Below are 20,776 nucleotides of genomic sequence, written 5' to 3' on the forward strand. Positions count from 1 at the left end.
ACTACAGAAGGGATGTGGACAAATTGGAGAGAGTCCAGCAAAGGACAACGAGAATAATTAGTGGGCAGGGGCACATGACTTACGGGGAGAGGCTGAGGGAACTGGGGTTATTTAGTCTGCAAAAGAGAAAAGTGAGAGGGGATTTGATAACAGCCTTCAACTACCTGAAGGGGGGTTCCAAAGAGGATGGAGCTAGGCTGTTCTCAGTGGTGGCAGATGACAGAACAAGAAGCAATGGTCTCAAGTTGCAGTGGGGGACGTCTAGGTTGGATATTAGAAAACACTATTTCACTAGGAGGGTGGTGAAGCACTGGAATCGGTTACCTAGGGAGGTGGTGGAATCTCTATCCTTAGAGGTTTTTAAGGCCCGGTTTGACAAAGCCCTGGCTGGGATGATTTAGTTGGTGTTGGTCCTGTTTTGAGCAGGGGATTGGAATATAAGACCTCCTGAGGTCTCTTCCAACCCTAATCTCCTATGATTCTATGATCTGGAAATGGATGAAAATCCAAGTTCACTGTATGGGAACCTTCCAGGAGGAGCAGGTTTGTGTTTGTTTTGGCTGCAATCCTCTGGTGCGGAGCCCTCCAATCCTTCTAAACTACTGTTTGGCCTGCTGCCTTGCACAGGTTTTAATTCGAAAGGAGGCAGCAAAACAGATTCAGGAGCCATTACCTAATATATTTAAAATCTTGTTAAAGGGGGGAAGTATTGATTGAGCTGGGCAGGTTTCTTAAACAGATCCTAACTCTCTTTAAATGTGTTAGGTACTGAAGTCTTTCATGAGTCAAAGGTTTGGGTTTGATACTCATTCCTGAAATGTAGTCAGTTCATTGTTATGACCTTTCACCACGTGGGTACAGAATCCCCTGTATAGAATGTGTCTGAGCAGAATGACAAAGTTGGCCAACTTTCACATTTTATTTATTTATTTAACAGGAGTCAAGTTTCCTTACAAAAGTTTTCTTTGTAAAGTTGAACATTCTTTCTAACAGAAAAGGATCACATTAATTTTCTGAATTAGTAACTTGTCTCTTGTGCAGGGACAGATGAGTTAACCAGGGGAGCCCTGGCCACATCCTCTCATCATCAACCATGTGGGCTGCGGGAAGGAGAGACAGGCACTATTATTTCAGCTGTGCCCACTGGAGATCCACGTAGCTAGCTTTAGGGTTGCTCTGCACTTGTAGTGCAAGGGATAATCTAGGCCATTATCTACGTGTGAGGCCTAAAACTAGTGGTTTATGTCTCTTTAACACTGTTACCGGACTCAACAGACAGTTAGATGCTCCTTTCCAATTCCACATATCCTGTTAACTTCCAGACCTACTACCAGAAATAGGAAGGTTCAGTTTTGAGTGACTCACAGAAGCCATAATCCTGAAAGGTTCTGAGTGTTCACAACTCCCATAGATTTCAAGAGGAGCTGTGGTTGCTTAGCACCTCACAGGACTAGGTAGCAGTATGATATTAATAAGACTGCTTTGCAGAATATCAGTTTGCCAATTCCACTCAAGATTTCATTTCCATGGTAGCATCTTGGGTTGTAGTGGATTTCTCGATTCCTTACATAAGAACGGCCATACTGGGTCAGACCAAAGGTCCATCTAGCTCAGTATCTTGTCATCAAACAGTGGCCAATGCCAGGTGCTTCAGAGGGAATGAACAGAGCAGGTAATCATCAAGTGATCAATCCCCTGGCACCCATTCCCTGCTTCTGGGAAACAGAGGCTAGGGACACCATCCCTGCCCATTCTGGCTAATACCATTGATGGACCTATTCTCCATGAACTTATCTAGTTATTTTTGAACCCTTGGTTTCCCCATAAATCCGGAAACACAGAAGTTGATACATAATGTTCCTATTACATAGGCATCCTCCATGGCACTCCAACCACAAAGGGCTGAATCAACTAGCTTTGAGATCAGTGGAAAGATTCTCATAGACGGTGGTCACTTCCAGGGAGCCTAGAAGTATTACAATATGATTTAATAGATACATACTCACAAAAAATATAGGGTGAAAGAGTGATAACTGAAAATGAGGATACACAGGTTCTATTGCTTCATTGAGATGGAGACCAACAGGATCATGATATGTTTGAAAGACGACCTGTTCTCTCCTCCCTTTATATATATATACTGCTTAGTGTCTCTTAAGAGGGTTTTTTGATATTACTAATGGATACACAGCAAAAATGTTTGAAGATTCATCATGTTTCTGTCTATGGTAATGACTAAACTTTGTGCTGTTTCCTAACAGGTCAGTTGACTCTCAAAACGCAACATGTTCAAGATTCTAAAATGGGATTTGTAATCAATGCCATATATTCTATGGCATACGGTCTTCACAACATGCAGATGTCACTATGCCCAGGCTATGCAGGTCTCTGTGATGCCATGAAGCCTATAGATGGTCAAAAACTCCTGGATTCTCTCATGAAGACTAACTTCACTGGGGTTTCTGGGGAGGTGATCTTGTTCGATGAGAATGGAGACTCACCAGGAAGGTACTGTGAATATTTATCAGAAAGTGCAATGCCAGATATGCTGCTTTGTTATTTACTCATGATTTTAATCATAACCATAGAGGGCATCCCCAACAAGATGCTCACTCACCAAGGGAAGGGCTCCAGGTTGACTGTGCTCTTTACTCAGTGAGGAATAGTGGTTGCCAAGAAGCCCTGCCTCACTGAACGTACACTGAGTAAAGCATGGCTCTCCATGTGCAAACTAATGCATCACATAGAGGAGGAAGGGTTCTAAAGACCTCGTTACTTAAAAACATAGACCTGGTTTCTGTGATCTTTCAGCCCAGTGATAGACACATTATTAAATCTAGCTCTAGTTATAACGTTTGGGCAACATTTTCTTTTCAAGTATGAAGAAGAAGGCTTTTTAGCAAGGTCTACCTCTATTTCTTAGCTTCTGCTTTGTCTTCTAGCTGGACTGGTCCCTAGTTCTTTCAGGACTCAAGCAACTGTGGTTAGCAATAGTGGGAGAACGAATCAGAACTCATCCCCACCTCTTCCCTATCTTAAATATCTGCATTAGGGTTGCCAACTTTCTAATTCCAGAAAACCAAACACCCTTACCCAGCCCATTCCCTGCACCTTCCCTGAGGCCCTGCCCCTTTCCGAGGCCCCATCCCCACTCACTCCATCCTCCCTCCCTCCTTCACTTACTCTCCCGCACTCTCTCTCACGTGCTCATTTTCACTGCAAGGCCCAAACAGAGGTGGGTAAATAAACAGAGATATTTATTGTTTTGACAGATGTATTATGCTAAGTTCAGGTTTCATTAAGGTTACAGGACGCTAGAGCTGGCAGCAAAATTGTCCAAAAGGGTAATTTAAAAAAAAATGAAATTTCACAACAGTTTTCATGATTCTTTTCCTCCCCTCTTCCCATTTTTCATAACCAGCTCCATGTTTTTTGTTCACTAAAGTTATTGTAATTTTATGTGTGGAATTAGGACCACACATTATCACAGCTGCAATGGATCCATTAAAGCAGGGTCAGCTCCAGGCACCAGCTAAAGAAGCAGGTGCTTGGGGCAGCCAATAGGAAGGGGCGGCACTACAGTCGCTATTGGGGCGGCAGGTCTGGGGTCTTCGGCGGGAATTCAGCGGCGGGTCCCTCAGTCCCTCTGGGAGCGAAGGACCTACCGCAGAATTGCCGCTGAAGAGTGAAGCAGCGCGATCGCGCTGCCACGGCTTTATTTTTTTTTTTTTTTGGTTGCCACTTGGGGCGGCAGAAAACCTAGAGCCGGCCCTGCGTTAAAGGCCCACTCCTGAAGCCCAAATACAAATCCGTAAAGCACAACCACAGAAATGCACACCTGCCCATATACCTATATAAATAAATATGTAGAAACTGACTCCCACACCTACATACGCATATTCATGTGTACACATCTAGCATGCGCTAACACATATACAGTACTTCCACATTATTTAATATTACAGTTGTTGTTTAGTGCCTAGAGACTAAACTAAGATCAGAGCCTCAGGGTGGTAGGTGCTAGACATACACATAAAAAGAGAGAGAGTCTGCAAGAAAGAGTTTATAATGTAGCTAGACAAAGGTGGGGAGAAATATATGATACACTGGCTCTTCTGCAACTACTAGTCAACAGCATTCACTTTTTAAGAAATAATACATTTCTTTTAGAGTTTCCTTCTCTTTTAAAAACTCGTCATGAAACGAATACACACAGATTTTATGTCATCAATTTTTTTTGTGGGCAAACCAGCAAAAGGAATAAAAGTCAGAGTTAGGCTGCAAATTTTATTCACACGGGTATCCACACTTGCGGCAAGACACACACCTCCCTACACAAAGACACGCAGTCTCTGACACACATACAATTCTTGAATCACACACTTGCCTACTCAGAGACTCTCATACACTTTCCCAGAGGCTGCCTAAATCACCCAGTTGGGAAGGGAGGAGGGGGAGTTGGAGGGAAAAGATGGGGGTGGGGGTGGAGGGGATAGGGTGACCAGATGTCCCGATTTTTATAGGGACAGTCCCAATTTTGGGGGCTTTTTCTTATATAGGCATCTATTACCCTTATGTAAATATGACATTGTGGCTTGGCTTTATGGCCTCATCTTTTGCCCACTGTCTGCAACAATTTTAATGATCAATTTAAGCACTGAGTAGTCACTAATTTTTTTATAAATGCTTGCGGTGACTACGTTGCACTCAGCTTCACTATCTATTTTGAAATTAATTGATCATTTACTTTCATGGTCATGCACCAATGTCTTGTGCAATCTTGTTCTGTACAATTAAGACATTCAGTAAGGGAGAGGTTGTTAGCATAACCTTAAAAAAACTGCACTGCTCTCCAAGTATGTTGTTGCCACTAAGTAAACACTAAGATTACCAGGCTAGCAGGAGGGCTGATTCAGTGATTAGGGTACTATTCTGCGATTTAAAAGGCTCGGGTTCAAATCTCGGCTATCCCACAGGCTTCCTGTGTGACCTTGGGAAAGCCGCTTTGTGCCTCAGTTCATCTTTAAAAGGGGCTAACAGTACTTCCCTACTTCACAGGGGTGTTGTGAGGACACATACGCTGAAGATTGTCAATCACTTAGACAGTATAGTAATGGGAACCATAGAAGAACCCAAGATAGAGCTCACAGAGATTACAGAACAACATTTTTCCTTTTTTATTGTTTCAGTTAGTTCATTTGGCAGCACTTTGTGTATAGTCAGTTTCACCATTTCCCCTGCTAGGCAGTTGGCAGTCAGTTTCTCCCGTACTCTATAGGGATCTTTCACACAGCAACAGGGGAGAGAAAAACTTTGTTTAAAAAATGATAGGATAATAGGCTTATAAAACTGCAACAATAGGCAGGGGAGACTCAGTGGTCCATGTAGCACTAGAAAATACTTTTAACTTTTTTTTCATTGATTAGATTTTGATTTGATAGTGCTCCTTTAAATTGAAAAGATTTAGTGAAGAAAAAGATTGTATTGTATTGTATGTATTGTATATTTTGTATCACTAAATCGAAAAGATTTAGTGATACAAAACTACTCAAGATAGTTAAGTCCCAGGCAGACTGTGAAGAGCTACAAAAGGATCTCACAAAGCTGGGTAACGGGGCAACAAAATGGCAGATGATATGTAATGTTGACAAACGCAAAGTAATGCACAGTGGCAAACAGAATCCTAACTATACATATAAAATGATGGGGTCTAAATTAGCTGTTACCACTCAAGAAAGAGATCTTGGAGTCATTGTGGAGAGTTCTCTGAAATCATCCACTCAATGTGCAGTGGCAGTCAAAAAAGTGAATAGAATGTTGGGAATCATCAAGAAAGGGATGACAGAAAATATCATATTGCCTCTATATAAATCCAGGGTACGCCCACACCTTGAATACTGAGTGCAGATGTGGTCGCCCCATCTCAAAAAAGATATATTGGAATTGGGAAAGATTCAGAAAAGGGCAACAAAAATGATTAGGGGTATAGAACGACTTCTGTATGAGGAGAGATTAATAAGACTATGACTTTTCAGCTTGGAAAAGAGGCAACTAAGGGGAGATATGATAGAGGTCTATAAAATCATAAGTGATATAGAGAAAGTAAATAAGGAAGTGTTATTTACTCCTTCTCGTAATACAAGAACAAGGGGCCACCAAATGAAATCAATAGGTAGCAGGTTTAAAACAAACACAAGAAAGTATTTTTTCACGCACAGCACTGTCAACCTCTGGAACTCCTTGCCAGAGGGTGTTGTGAAGGCCAATACTATAAAGGGGTTCAAAAGGGAGCTAGATAGATTCATGGAAGATAGGTCCATCAATGGCTATTAGCCAGGATGGGCAGGAATGGTGTCCATAGCCTCTGTTTGCCAGAAGCTGGGATTGGGTGACAGAGCATGGATCACTTGATGATAACCTGTCTGTTCATTCCCTTTGGGGCACCTGCCATTGGCCACTGTCAGAGGACAGGATACTGGGCTTGATGGACCTTTGGTCTGACCCAGTATGGCCATTCTTATGTTCTTAGTGACTGTATCCTAAACTCAACTGTTTGTTCATTTTGTATTTCAAAAGGTATGAGATTATGAATTTTAAGCAAATGGGGAAGGATTACTTTGACTATATCAATGTTGGAAGTTGGGATAATGGTGAATTGAAGATGGATGACGATGAAATATGGTCAAAGAAAAATACTGTCATCAGATCGGTCTGCAGTGAACCATGTGAAAAAGGCCAGATAAAGGTAAATAGGGTGCTTTTCATTGTATTGATGTTTTATTTGCATAGTCTTGAAATGTTACCCAGAATGTTTGTCAAAATCTTCAACCCTGAGAACCTAAAGTTAAAAATAGTTTTGGCACCCAAATAAAAAGTGCAAAAAGTTGTTTATGTGATTACTGCTTCTTGCTACTCTTTTCATAATTGTCTCATTATTTTCCTGTACTCCCCCATTGTCTGTCTGTCTCCATCTGTTGCCTTCTGTTTTATACTTAGATTGTAAGTTCTTTGGGCAGGGACCATCACTTTGTTCTGTCTTTTTGTACAGTGCCTAGCACAATGGGGTCTCAATCCCTGATTGGGGCCTATAAGAACCAGCCCAAAGCAAATAAACTCATAATAATCATCATCATTTAAGTGCTAAAATCTGGATTTAGGAACATAACTTTTAGTCACCCAATTTTGAAATGTTTAGCCTTAGCTCTTAAGAGCCCTTAATTTCTTCTTATTAACAATAATACACTAAACACAGGAAAAATCTTTCATTAATTATTAATAATGTGTTTAAAGGAGAATCTCATGAAAAGGTAAGTAACTTGCTGGATTTGCTAAAATCAGAACTCTGTTTTGCTTAGGGACTGTTATGTTCCTTTTTTCATTAGCAGTCTGCAGACTGCAAGTTATGTTAATCTATAATTAAGGGGGCCCAGGGGCTCCCCCGAATAGGAAGATGCAATGGCACAATTTGACATCTGTATGAAAAGAGCACAGGAATGTGGACATGATTCTACTCTCAGTGGAAGTGATGTGAATCAGGAGTAACTCACTGAAGCAAAAAGAGATAGCAATGTGTGATCAGAATCAGGCCATAGTCTGCAATAACAAGAAGTGTTCGTGGGGGTTAAACTTAGTGATCTGGCTTCGAAACAAGCAATACGTGTAGTGAACAGCATCGCTGTACTAGAGATAGGCCCAGGTCACAAGTTTTGGAGCTGAATCTAAACCTTCCGAAATTTCAGGAGTGTTTGGAACCAGGATTTGGTTAGTGTCTGACTCTACTCTTCACTATGGATCCCAATTCAGGAAAGCACTTAAGAATGTGTTTAAAGTTAAATGTTCTGCAACAGGACCCATATCTGTAATCTTCTTTCTTTTTATATTTGATTGTTGAGTATAAATCCCAAATTTTCTTTCACAGACAAAAGCCCATGTGCTAAAATAGGGGATGAGGCCTGGCTCCATTGAATTAAGTCAATAGAAGTTTTACCATTGACTTCAGTGGATTTCATCCAGGGAATCTAGACACACACAAAGCAACAGTGTCCCATTATTCAGCAGCATGCAGCATGTCCCTTCCTGCATGGCCTTATGCAAACCAAAAACAGTACAACCCAGAACACAGGAAATATTCTGGAGACCTCAAAACTCTTTGAAGAATCACAAGAATGACCAGCAGGAGAGTGGCCTGGGGGAAATAACTGCAGTTGAAAAAAAGGATGAGATTTAGTTAAATAGGGCTGGATAAATTGGGGGAGGAGTTACAGTGGAATCAACTGCAGCCGATAGCAGTCGGATGTTAAAGAAACGGACAGTGAAGCAGCTGAAAAGTCCATTTAACAAACACATCTGACAGGGGGCTTGATCCTGAGGTTTGCTAAGAGATTCTTACTCACTCCAATGGGAGTTGTGGGTATTCCCAACCCTTCACAATCAGAGGAAAGTTTTTGGAAATCTTCCAGTCTGTTTTCTCATTTACTTATTTCTTCAGGTGATTTTGCCCTTTAAGAATCTAATGTAAACAACCACCTCTCTTTGTAAACTCGCTCAAAGCCATTGAGGGAGATTTATTTCCCAGGTTTCTGTGCTATACAACAGCCTTTCAGGACTTTGGTTGACTATGCTCCTTTGCATTTGATTAAAATCCCGATTCGTGACATTTGCTTGTGAAACCACATGCTGAACTGATCCCTGCGAAGGCGAGATAAGTCAGCCCAATGTCGTAGTTGGTAGCATTCGTTTAAAAACGGATAGAATGTGATGAGCACGGACACTGAGAATACTTTATCCCAAAGAGGAAGGGGCCTTCCCATCTCCCTTGGCAGATCGCCAGGGATCACAGATGTGTTCAACGCCCAAGAGAAGATACATGGGGATTTTGAGAAACTCACATTTGAATTGCCAGGGTGCTGTAGGATGTAGCATGTTGAATGGAAAGAGGTGAAAATCAGTCCTGAATGTTAAAATAGATACACATTACACTCTCCTTATTAAATGTTAATTTAAAACATGCCTGATCTGACTCAGTTTGGAAAAGGGACATAACACCTGAATTTTCTCAGACTGATCACAAACTGAACTCTAGACCAGCCCAATCTTTAGGGAAGCAAATCTGGTTTCCCACTTTTTCAGGCTACATTTGGACTCGAACTGGGTGAATTACTGTATCTACAGTGAACAATATTATTCCCCTTTTTCTGTGTGAAAATGATCACTGAAGAGAGTTAGACCTTTACAGCATTGTTTGCTTGACAAACGATTTATCTGTACATATCCTCAAACCTATCTGTAAACTATCCTCAATGATTGTTTCTTCCAATGCCCATGAGTCACAGTTCATGCTGTGTGAATGACCACCCAGTTCTAATCAGAAGGATTTATAATGGTAAGAATAATATTAGCAAAAGGGGCTTCCTCAAAAAAACGTGCTCATCTCTATTAGAAACAGTAAGTAAAAAAGGGACTTTGAAAATCAAATAAGGAACCTCAGCAGCATTAAAGAAAATCGATTTTAATAACAAATCTAATTGCTCTGTTAAATATTCATCTCAGGTGATCCGTAAAGGAGAAGTCAGCTGCTGCTGGACCTGTACGCCTTGTAAGGACAATGAGTTTGTCTCTGATGAATACACATGCAAGGCGTGCCAGCTGGGCTCCTGGCCCACTGATGACCTTACAGGTAATTGAGTTATTGTGTTTAAGACCCTGCAAAAGTCAATGGAAATGTTCATACACTTTATACCTGAATATATATGCACTACGAAATATATGCACTACAAAACTAAATATTAGGGGTGTTTAGATTTTGTTTAGCCTAGAGTTTGGCTCCAAGTTTGAACTGAGGCTGGCATCTGTATTCATGGTTCAAGCTGTTCTCCATGAATCTTTGTCACAAACCAGAGGGAAATTAATCGGAAGAGCTATTCCCAAAGTTCTGAGCCACTGGCTTTAGAAAACAGGCTTATTCTGGCTTTAGATCCAAACTGAGTCAAAATCATGGGGACAGGTTCGGATATGAACCTTCCAAAAATGGGAAGGAGATAAGTTGTTGTATAGAAGTTGAGTGGGGTCCAATTTTAGGTGCCTCTGTTTTTCTCCAAAACAGGCACAAAATAATTCTGTGAAATGTCAGTGTTTTCCATCCAAATTCTAGCCAGTTGAGAGACCCTCTGGACAACTTCCAGATTACTCCTCCCAAAAACACAATTAATCCAAGAAGCATCAACATTTGTAATAGCTTTGCGTGCACCAGACAGTCTGAGCTAAAACACAGGGATGATGTCCTTCCGGCTCTGGATAACGTGCCTCTGTGTTTCAGTGCAAGGAAGTCTGCAGAATATGTTAGCAGATTTTGAGACCGTCAGTGTGTGGCCTCAACACTAGTACTGCCCAGGTTTTCTCCTTGCTACCTAATCATAGCATTGGTATTCAAATATTTTTATTACATTAACACCTACAAATGCCAGCCACGGATTAGGTTCTCATTAGCTGGGCTGTGTACAAACAGGTAACAAAAGGCAGTCCGTACCCCAAAGAGCTTGGAATCTTGCTTCATGACAAGATGGATGAAACACATGGGTGGGGTGTGGAGAAGGGAGAATGAGATGATAATAGAGAGAGAGAAAGTGTGTGTGTGTGTGTGTGTGTGTGTGTGTGTGTGTGTGTGTGTGTGTGTGTGTGAGTGTGTGTGTGTGTGCGCTGAAGAGCCAGCCAGAATTTGGATGTAGGATATAGAGATGATATTGATGTTGTTAGACTAAATATTTCTTTTGCTGTGTAGGAAAGCTATAGTACTGTAATGTGTGCACCACTGAGGTATCTATTTACCATATACACAATTTTAAAGAAAGTAGATTTTTTTACCATTTTCATGCTTACTGCTTCATATCAATATACGCACTGCTACATTTTTATAGATCATTCTTCTGCTTGATTAATTCCATTTAATGTGCTGAAACTGACAGGTGTACATATAAAACTACCTGTGGGTTTCTGTGACAAACAGTGTGATCTGATCCCTGCTCTTTAGCACTGTATTAAAAACCAGCTTCTAAAAAATGCTTTTCTGGGGGATCTGTAGGGTGGATGGAGCAATAATGTTTTATAATCATATCTAAAGTCACCAGCTTTTATAGCTTGTAAAGAAAATGCATTTCAGTCTAGCCTTGTTTTTAACATAAGTTTCGGGGCGGGGGGAGAGAGAGAGAAGATATTTTGTATTCTGGAAGGAAATTTCCTTCAGTTTTACAAAGCACATACTAGTCTCCTTGAAATGCCCTTTTATGTTTGCTATTGCAGCAATCTGTGCCTCCTCACTGCAAGATAAAGCCGTGTCATAGGGAATAATGACAGCTTCACAAAGCTTCATTCATAAAAAGCTGATTGGAAAAAGTCTGTCTTCCACTATCTCCTTCAGATCAGAGTCTTGATGCTGTGTCTTCCTGGAAATATATCCACTCCACACCTGAAAAGGATGGCCTCTCACTGTTTGCCACATATTGGCAGACAGCTATTGGCTCACCTGTAGCATCTCACTGTTTGCCAGGTATTGGAGCACTGATAAAAATCTCTCCTGGCTCATTCGACAAAATGTTGCTCCATCTTTCCTCTGCTCAATGGCCAGGATCCGTTTTATGCCACAGACTTGATTAAATGTAATGGGGAGGAGCTGGGACGTTGCCATTGAGGAGAAATTGAGCTTGATGTATCCCTTTACTCATATGTTTGTAGGACATCAGAACACAAATGTGTTCTGGTGAAAAACTATTGTCAGAGCAGAAAATGAGGATTAAGACTTGAAGGAAAAGTTTAAAGTCCAAATGTATTCAGGGGGAGAGAGAATTTCTGTTGATAAAGGCTGTCAGTGGAAAATACTCTGACACCATCTAAGAGAAAACACTAGAGGCTCCTTTGCATGGCAGCTGCTCTTCATAAAGTGGTGGTGATGGTTTTTCCTGTGCTAATAATAGTGGCAAGGAGGATGCCCTGAAGTCTCTGATAGTAGGGTGGTTGATTGGATGATAATGGGACTGTGCTGGTAGTGGTCTGGGTTGGAGGATGGGCAGCCCTGGCTTCTTGATTGACACGTGTCCTCTGATTGCTGGAGGTCTCCTTTCAGTTGGTATGTAGGGATAGGGAAACAGGTGCCCCTTGGCTGGTGTGTGGGGAAAGAATAGCTCAGTGGTTTGAGCATTGGCCTGCTAAACCCAGGGTTGTGAGTTCAATCCTTGAGGGGACCACTTAGGGATCTGTAGCAAAATCAGTACTTGGTCCTGCTAGTAAAGGCAGGGGACTGGACTTGACTCAATGACCTTTTTTGGGAGGGGGAGGGATAGCTCAGTGGTTTGAGCATTGGCTTGCTAAACCCAGGGTTGTGAGTTCAATCCTTGAGGGGCCCACTTAGGAATCTGGGGCAAAAATCTGTCTGGGGATTGGTCCTGCTTTGAGCAGGGGGTTGGACTAGATGACCTCCTGAGGTCCCTTCCAACCTTGATATTCTATGATTCTATGAAAGCTCCGGGCTCCATTCCTTTGGGGGCCAAAGAGGAAGGCACTGGTGGGGGAGAAAGAAGTCTGGGTGCTGTGACTACAGGACTCTCACTCTACATCGGAAGCTTTGCCCAGGGCTGGCTCCAGGAACCAGCGCAGCAAGCTGGTGCTTGGGGTGGCCCATGGAAGGGAGCGACACATCTGGGTCTTTGGTGGCAATTCGGAGGGAAGGACCGGCTGCCGAATTGCCGCCAAAGAATGAAGCAGCGTGGGCGAGCAGCCGCCAAAGTGCCGCTGATCGCGGCTTTATTTTTCCTCTCTCTTTGCCGCTTGGGGTGGCAAAAAAGCTGGAGCCAGCCCTGGCTTTGCCCCACCTTCTCTCGCCGAGCCCAAGTTCAGCTGGAGGAGGTTGAGAAGAGTGTGTGGAGCATCTCCCGTGCTCATTTAGAGGCACTAGTGGGTGACTCAAGAAGGGAGCTTGAGATATCTTAAAAGGGACTGACTTTCAGAAAGCTTTGATCACTCACCCTCTGAAAGTCAGGCCCTTTTAAAATGTCTCAAACTTGTCATCTAACAATGGAAGCACCCAAAATCACTAGTCATGTTTGGAAAATGCAGCCTTACTGAAGAAAAGGAAGAGCTAAGCAAGCAGTTCCACAGGAAAGACAGAGATGGATACTTTTCAAATTTGCAGTAGGACTCTTCATTAAATGTTATATTAATAGCATCCATGGTTATTCGGGGTAGCTCCCTTTCCCCATATAAAGGTTTATGAGACTATTACAGCCTTTAAGCTAACACAGCTGGGTCTTCCAGCTCAAGCAATAGTAGCTCATGGGTTTAGATCCAGAGGTCCCTCATTGAATGACCCACCCAAGGGCATTGTCTGGATTAACTCTACAGTGGAGGGAGGAGAGAATCCAAACATTTTCAGACAGAAACAAGGGGATTCGTTTAACAGGCCAGATCCAAATCCCAGTAAAATGAATGGCAGTCCTTCCAGGGACTGCGATGGAATTCGGATCAGAAACAATATCCCATTGGTTCTCTAGGCGATCACGTTGTTTTTGAGGGCACAGCCTTCTGTGGCCAAAAAGGAAGAGTGGGCTCAGGAAGAGAGTTTCATATTAGAGTTGTTTGAAATTCCAGTGCTGCCCGGGTGTATCGTGGGGATATCCTGTTCCAACCGACTCCTCTTTCTTTGGTTCCTTTTCCTTAATGGCTGATTTCAAAACTTTTTTTTTTTTGGAGGGGGGAGGGAGTAGGTCACCCTTTGTGTGACTTGTGAGCCTGCGCAAGAGTGATAGCAGCAAAGTTTTAGTAGCAGCTAATTTGGGGGCAGGAACGGAAGGTAGATACTATTAATATCGGTGACATTTGGTTCTTCTTCTTCCTAATGTACTCTGCATGTGCTGGCTATTTGATTTTCTTCGCTGGATTCAGATGAGATGAGGAGGAAAGATATTTCGCAATTCATTGAAATGTTTTCATTTTCTTTTTTCTTTCTTTCCTTGGACGGCTGTTTGTACACAATGACTGAATATCAGAAGTAGGTTCCTTTTTTCATCACAGTTACAAGAACTGTTTTCATTTGATGTGACAAAATAAAGCCAGGACATTATTACAACTATGGCCAAGTCTTGTGGTCTGATGGTCGTATTGGACAGATGTAGCCAGATTATGACCCTGTTCTGAGCTCCTAGCTGTCAGGGATTAGGTTTGTGTATGGAGACTGCATTCTAACCCTGGAGAGGCAGGGACTGGGAAAATCTGCTTCACCCTTAGGCAGCCCATTTGATTACCATTTGGAGTAGCAGGGACAGGCTGCAAAGGGTGTTGCGTTCTCTCCTCTTTGTCTGGGGGCAGGCGAGTAGGAGCCCTGGATACTTCATGAAAACTGGGCTTGGATTTAATAGTGGGGATAAACAGTGAGAAAACGGAAGAGCCCAACCCCAGAAAACAAGATAACAGGCATTTGCAGTGCACTTTCCATAGAAAGAGCTTGACAATTCCATGCTGTATTCCATACAAAGCATTCTGTCAGCAAGAGCTCAGGATCAAAAACTGATCTAGTTTTGTAAGTACTAAACAAAAATGACCCCTTCCTTTGTACTGTGTACAGTTGCTCACTCTCTCACTCTCTCTCACTGAGAAGATCAACAGAAAGTGACCAATTCCCAGGAAGCAATCACTGCTCAGTCTTGGTTTCTGGCACAGTTTGTCTGACAGCTTATGAAGAGCACAGACCAGGGTTCAGTTGCATTGGCAAGTCTCTCTGGATGCTCTGAGATGCTGATTGCCTGCTCCTGCCAGGTGCCGAGCACCCTCAACTCCTACAGAAATAACTGGGAGATGATATGCAAAGCACCTGGTAGGATCAGACCCTAGGTACTTAAGCAATAGCAGCTGCTAAAATCATGCATGCACACACATACGCAAGAACTATTTTACAACTGTAGGTCTCCGTTACGCTTCTTATGTCATCATAAGTAAAAATGAAGACACGGCGGTCAGGAATTAGCTGACCGTTCTGGTGATAATGCACGAGGCACAACAGGATCTGGCTCATGTCTCATATTGACTCTGCCACTATAATGACGTTCAAATCTTGCTTTTGTCAGTAATTTGAACAGCTGTAATTCAGCCACACAAGGATCAGATATAGGGAGAGTGCAATTTTACACAATTGCTTTTATGACTCCAAACACTCCTCGGTACAGAACGTTTATTGCTTCCATCATAACTTATTGTTTTCTTCTTTCTTTGCAAAATTAGATTTGATCATTTGCATAAATTATGCTTCTGCCAGGCTTTGGGGGAAGAAGGAATGAGTGAAGGGATGAATCAAGGCGTAGGGTAGTTATATTGTGGTCTGGGATCATTGAATGGAGAAAGGGTTTTTTTTCTCCCCTTTCTGGTTGAGGAGAGCTGCTGTGTCTTAATTGTTTAAGGTGCTTTATATTTAGTGAGGAGAGATTGTAGATAAGGTGTTGGCCTTGGACTCAGAAGATCTGGTTTTAATTCCTGGCTTTGCCAAGTGATTTTCACTGGGATTGATCCAAAAGTCATTAAAGTCAATGACGGTCTTTCCACTGACTTCAATGAGCTTTGGGTCAGGCTCTTAAATCTCCTTGCCTGAGCTCTCCATCTGTAAAATGAGGTTAACAACGTTTCCTTTCTCTCGCCTTTAGTCTACGTCCACACTGCCCTACAGTTTGGACTATGGGGTGTAAATAACAGTGTGCACCAAAATGCTGTGCTGTAACTCCCCCGTGTGGACCCTGTAGCTGCAAACTAAAAGATTCATAGTTTGCGATAATGCAATCCTATTTGAAGAGAGCGCCTGCAGCATCCACACTGGGGGAGTTCAGTGCCGCACATTGGCATGCACTGTGCAGCTAAGTTCTTAGTTTATCTTATCCATTTAGATTATAAGGTCCTCAGAGCAGGACTATGTATTTATACATTGCCTAGAATAATAGGGCCGCTAGGGTTTCAAAGGAATCCAGAGAAATAAATAACATTATCATGATCAGATCCCAAGGGTGAATACTACATGTCTTTAAACTTTTCGCACTGCTGAAGAAATTGTTCAGCGATGCAGAAGATCACAAATGAATGTAATTCGTAACACTGTAGAGAGAGTGCTCCAGCTAATGTCATCTATATTTTTCACAAAATGTAGCTGTTTCCAGTCAACATGTGAGCTTGCCTGTAATTTTCATATCTCAGAGACTGAGACACATTTTTACGGGATAGAAGATCCTGCAAATCAGAGTACTGTGCACACAACTAAGTGTATATAAATGTTGCAGTGTGTTGGTGCGAACACCGTTTCCACTTACAAGTCAAAGAGCAATAAAGGGGGAATTCTGTCTATACATCAATTTATTTCTGAGGTGCTCATCCCCTTGGCCTGTAGGCAGCTACATTTCTAGCCTCAGATACATTCATGCAGCTTTATTCCACCTTTGTACCACCACCCCCATCCAATCCTAGGGTGAGCCTGGGGTCAGTTTGCTCTCAGCACAACATAGTGCACCCTCAAGACAGCGCTAAATTTCCCCAGATGCTAAAAGCCTTTCCACCAACCCGAGATTGCCCCCAATGCACCCGAGAGGGCTGGTGTATTTATACCACCTGGGAAACCCTTATGGCTCAGGAGTCCCCAGCCAACCTGTGAAGCAAGCTTTTCGGATGATTGCTCTGCCAATGAGGTGCAAGTAGGTGGAAGGTGTGTCCAGGCATATGTCTGGTGGAGCAGAATTGGGCTCCTTTACGTATAATGCATTTTTCAGTATTGACATTAGTTTAATCTTGGCCAATAAATCTGGCATAGTGTTCAAAATCTTTTTTCCCTTTTCCTTCTTTTACTTTACGTAATCTTCTCCTTCAAAATGCCATTCTCAGAAACCATTACCTGCAAATGTGTTTATACGATAACCTCGCTGATCATCATTTCATAAAAAACATTCAGTCTTTAAACTTAATTGTGGAATAAATCATTGCATATAGCTTAGCATCCTCCTAATAAAATGAAGGAGAATAAATAGCCTGAGTTTTCATCTCTTTGTGGGAATTTTATTAAGGGAATCTAAAAAAGAGTAATAAACCCTGAAAGGCGTGAAATAGGCTGGAACTGATGATAAGTGTATGCCCGTGAGTCACCTCTGTTGCAAAGTTAGGAGCCATCCTAAAAACAGTCCTTGTTTCTTTGTGCTGTGTATAAAGGCCGGTTGCCAGACAAAGATCATTTTCTAATGTTTTCTGCTCCGGAAATCTGCAGGCAGCATCGTGAATATAAAATACCAAAGTGGTCCCAGCAAACATTAATTAAGTGATCCTTTGGTAAAATGGAAGATGGACATATAGGTCGTTGAGGTCCTTTAGTCTTATAATGTATTGGGAAATGGTGGAATACACATGCAGGTGCTATCTTAAGAAAGCATTAGTGTGATTACATATCAGAAATCGGCTCTCCCGCCGGTTTTACACTGGTGTAACTTCATTGACTTCAGTGGAATGACTCCTGATTTATGCCAATGTCAGTGAAATTAGAATCAGCCCCCTAATCTTCTTCAGGATAAATAAGCTGCATATTCTCATTAAAGTGAATGGGAGTCACACAGGTAACTTTTATTAATGTTAATGAGAATGATTCATAAAAATCCAAATGTCCTTGTTACACTAAGAAATGGTGATAACTTCATTATTGCCATGAAAAGCTTTTCATGCTAAGGCTGCTACAATACGGATGTCATATTAGTCTGCATTTAGTAACTAAGGGCCAAATTGTGTTACGCAAGTATGCCAGTAAATGTGTTCCTCTGTCTTCTTAGCTGCACTGATGTCAAAGGCTAAATGACCCACATCCTTATGGTATTTCCATGGGGAAACAGATCATTCCGCCTAGCACCTTTGCCACATACCCCATTGATTTTTTTTTTTTTTGACATAATGTGGATAATTGTATTTTCAATGACACTCATGTTTGGGTGCATGATAGAGAAACAATGGAAAGAGACTAATTAGATTTCATATAAAAAGGGGTTATTTTTCATGGAATGAATTCTGCCTTTAATAACATAAGTGATATTGACAGGAAACAGCTTAGGAAAAAACTTTAATATCCCCTGAAAATAAAGGAAAGAGACAAAGTGGCATTTTCTAGTGATAAGAACACAATGCTCAGAAATAGAACCTTCTAAATTCTAGTCCAAATTCTAACATTTGGGGCTTGTCTACATGGGTCACCCAGGAAAGTTAATCCAAAATAACTCAAAGTGAATAAATTCCAAAATGAATTAAACTAAACCGAGTTAAGTCCACTTTAATTCTGAATGAGTTTGTCTGCACAGGGGTTTAATGCAGTTTTAACTAATCCACTTTAAATTCACACACTTGGTTAATCTCAATTTATTTTCCTGATGACAGGTTTCAGAGCAGCAGCCATGTTAGTCTGTATCCGCAAAAAGAACAGGAGTACTTGTGGCACCTTCAAGACTAACAAATTTATTAGAGCATAAGTTTTCGTGGACTACAGCCCACTTCATATGCATCCGAAGAAGTGGGCTGTAGTCCACGAAAACTTATGCTCTAATAAATTTGTTAGTCTCTAAGGTGCCACAAGTACTCCTGTTCTTTTTATTTTCCTGAGTGTCCCCATGTAGAAAAGTCCTTACTCCCAATTAATAAGCCACTGTGAAGTCCAAATTTGCTACTTAGTCTGGGTTCCCCAGTTCATGGGTGCCCAACGTGAGATGCCTTTAGCTTGATTTTCAGAAGTGGGAGTACCATCAGATCCCATCGCTGAAAATATGAATTGTGGGTGATTCGCATTCCTGGAAGTCAGGCCCAAGGTGTCTCCAGGTGAGTAGCTGTTGTCCATTAAACCCAGTAGAGCTATGTCAGTTTATACCCACTGAAGGTCAGGTCTGATATATTTTTTACAACTGACCTGATCAAATAGGAACAAAACTATGGGGAATATATTTTTCTCTGTGGAAAATAATATATTTAAAACATACACTTCTGGAATTTCAAACATGATGTTAGTAAATTTGCAAAATTTGCAGATGATACAAAATTACTAAAAATAGTTAAGACCCAGGCAGACTGCGAAGAGCTACAAAAGGATCTCTCAAAAATGGGTGACTGGGCAACAAAATGGCAGATGAAATTTAATGTTGATAAATGCAAAGTAATGCACATTGGAAAGCATAATCCCAGCTATACATATAAAATGATGGGGTCCAAATTAGCTGTTACCACTCAAGAAAGAGATCTTGGAGTCGTGGATAGTTCTCTGAAATCATCCACTCAATGTGCAGCGGCAGTCAAAAAAATGAACAGAATGCTGGGAATAATTAAGAAAGGGATAGATAATAGGACAGAAAATATCATGTTGCCTCTATATAAATCCATGGTATGCCCACATCTTGAATACTGTGTGCAGATGTGGTTGCCCCATCTCAAAAAAGATATATTGGAATTGGAAAAGGTTCAGAAAATGGCAACAAAAATTATTAGGAGTATGGAATGGATTCCATATGAGGAGAGATTATTAAGACTGGAACTTTTCAGCTTGGAAAAGAGATGACTAAGAGGAGATATGATTGAGGTCTATAAAATCATGACTGGTGTAAAGAAAGTAGATAAGGAAATGTTGTTTACTGCTTCTTATAACACAAGAACTAGGGTCACCAAATGAAATTAATAGGCAGCAGGTTTAAAACAAATAAAAGGAAGTATTTCTTCACACAACACACAGTCAGTATGTGGAACTCCTTGCCAGAGGATTTTGTGAAGGCCAAGACCATAACAGGGATAAAAAAAGAATTAGATAAATTCATGGAGGATAGGTCCATCAATGGCTATTAGCCAGGATGGGCAGGAATGGTGTCCCTTGCCTGTTTGCTATAAGCTGGGAATGGGTGGCAGGGGGTGGATCACTTGATTACCTGTTGTGTTCATTCCCTCTGGGGCACCTGGTACTGGCCATTGTCAGAAGACAGGATTCTGGGCTAGATGGACCCTTGGTCTGACCCAGTTGGGCCATTCTTATGCTCTAACAAGTTCAGAGAGGGTTCCAACATAATAAGAACGATGAGAAGACAATATATGAAAAAGGTATCTAAATTATGGTTTAATTATATTCAAGAAGATAATAGGATTTTGACATATAGGCTCCTGCCACCATCCTCAATATTTTAGGAAGGGTTAAAGCTTTTAAAAAATACATGTTTCCCAGTGGCTGGTCTTCCTATTCCCTATCTTCCTTAACATTATTTTGCTGTTAGAGGACTTTGGTCCCATAGACGTTTCCTGGCTCCTTTCCTTTCAGGAAGTCCTGACTCCTGCTCACAGTTTCCGTGGCTCCTGTTTCCTCTCCTCCTCCTTGTTAAGTAGCAGCAGCCCACAGTGGCTGGCTCTTCCTCCTTATTTCCATCTCCTTCCAGAGGTATCCAGGCTTTCTAGTGCAAACAAGGAGATGGATGGATAGAAACATTAAAGAGATGCCAGCAACAAGTTACCGGCTAGCTCTTACTTCAGTTGCGTGAACTGGACTCAAAGGAATTAAAACTTCATTGGCTTAAAATGGCAAGTTTCCCATAACACCAGCAATTAAAGTGCTTCCTCGTATCCAAGGCTCCTCGCAGACACACACAGAGAACCTACATTACAGGAGCCTAACTGGGGGCTGTGTGGGCCAATGGGTCAAAATATTGCAGAGAGTAAAATATTCACAGAAAAGGAAAAGTGCATTGTCAATGTAGAGATCCATCTAAGA

General features: G+C 41.7%; 1 protein-coding gene across 3 annotated transcripts in view; it reads left to right on the forward strand.

The window, feature by feature from the left end:
• Positions 1-2,262: 2,262 nt before the first annotated feature.
• The window catches only part of LOC117871231 (metabotropic glutamate receptor 5), a 56,426-nt gene continuing 37,912 nt past the window's right edge, over positions 2,263-20,776 (forward strand). For all 3 annotated transcript variants that reach the window (XM_034758989.1, XM_034758990.1, XM_034758991.1), the window contains exons 1-3: positions 2,263-2,508; positions 6,577-6,745; positions 9,550-9,676. In XM_034758989.1, the coding sequence (XP_034614880.1) occupies positions 2,303-2,508; positions 6,577-6,745; positions 9,550-9,676 (502 nt within the window). In that variant the 5' untranslated portion in view covers positions 2,263-2,302. The remainder of the gene's footprint in view (positions 2,509-6,576; positions 6,746-9,549; positions 9,677-20,776) is intronic.

The sequence above is a fragment of the Trachemys scripta genome, chromosome 1, assembly GCF_013100865.1.
Source record: "Trachemys scripta elegans isolate TJP31775 chromosome 1, CAS_Tse_1.0, whole genome shotgun sequence".
Classification (NCBI taxonomy): Eukaryota; Metazoa; Chordata; order Testudines; family Emydidae; genus Trachemys; species Trachemys scripta.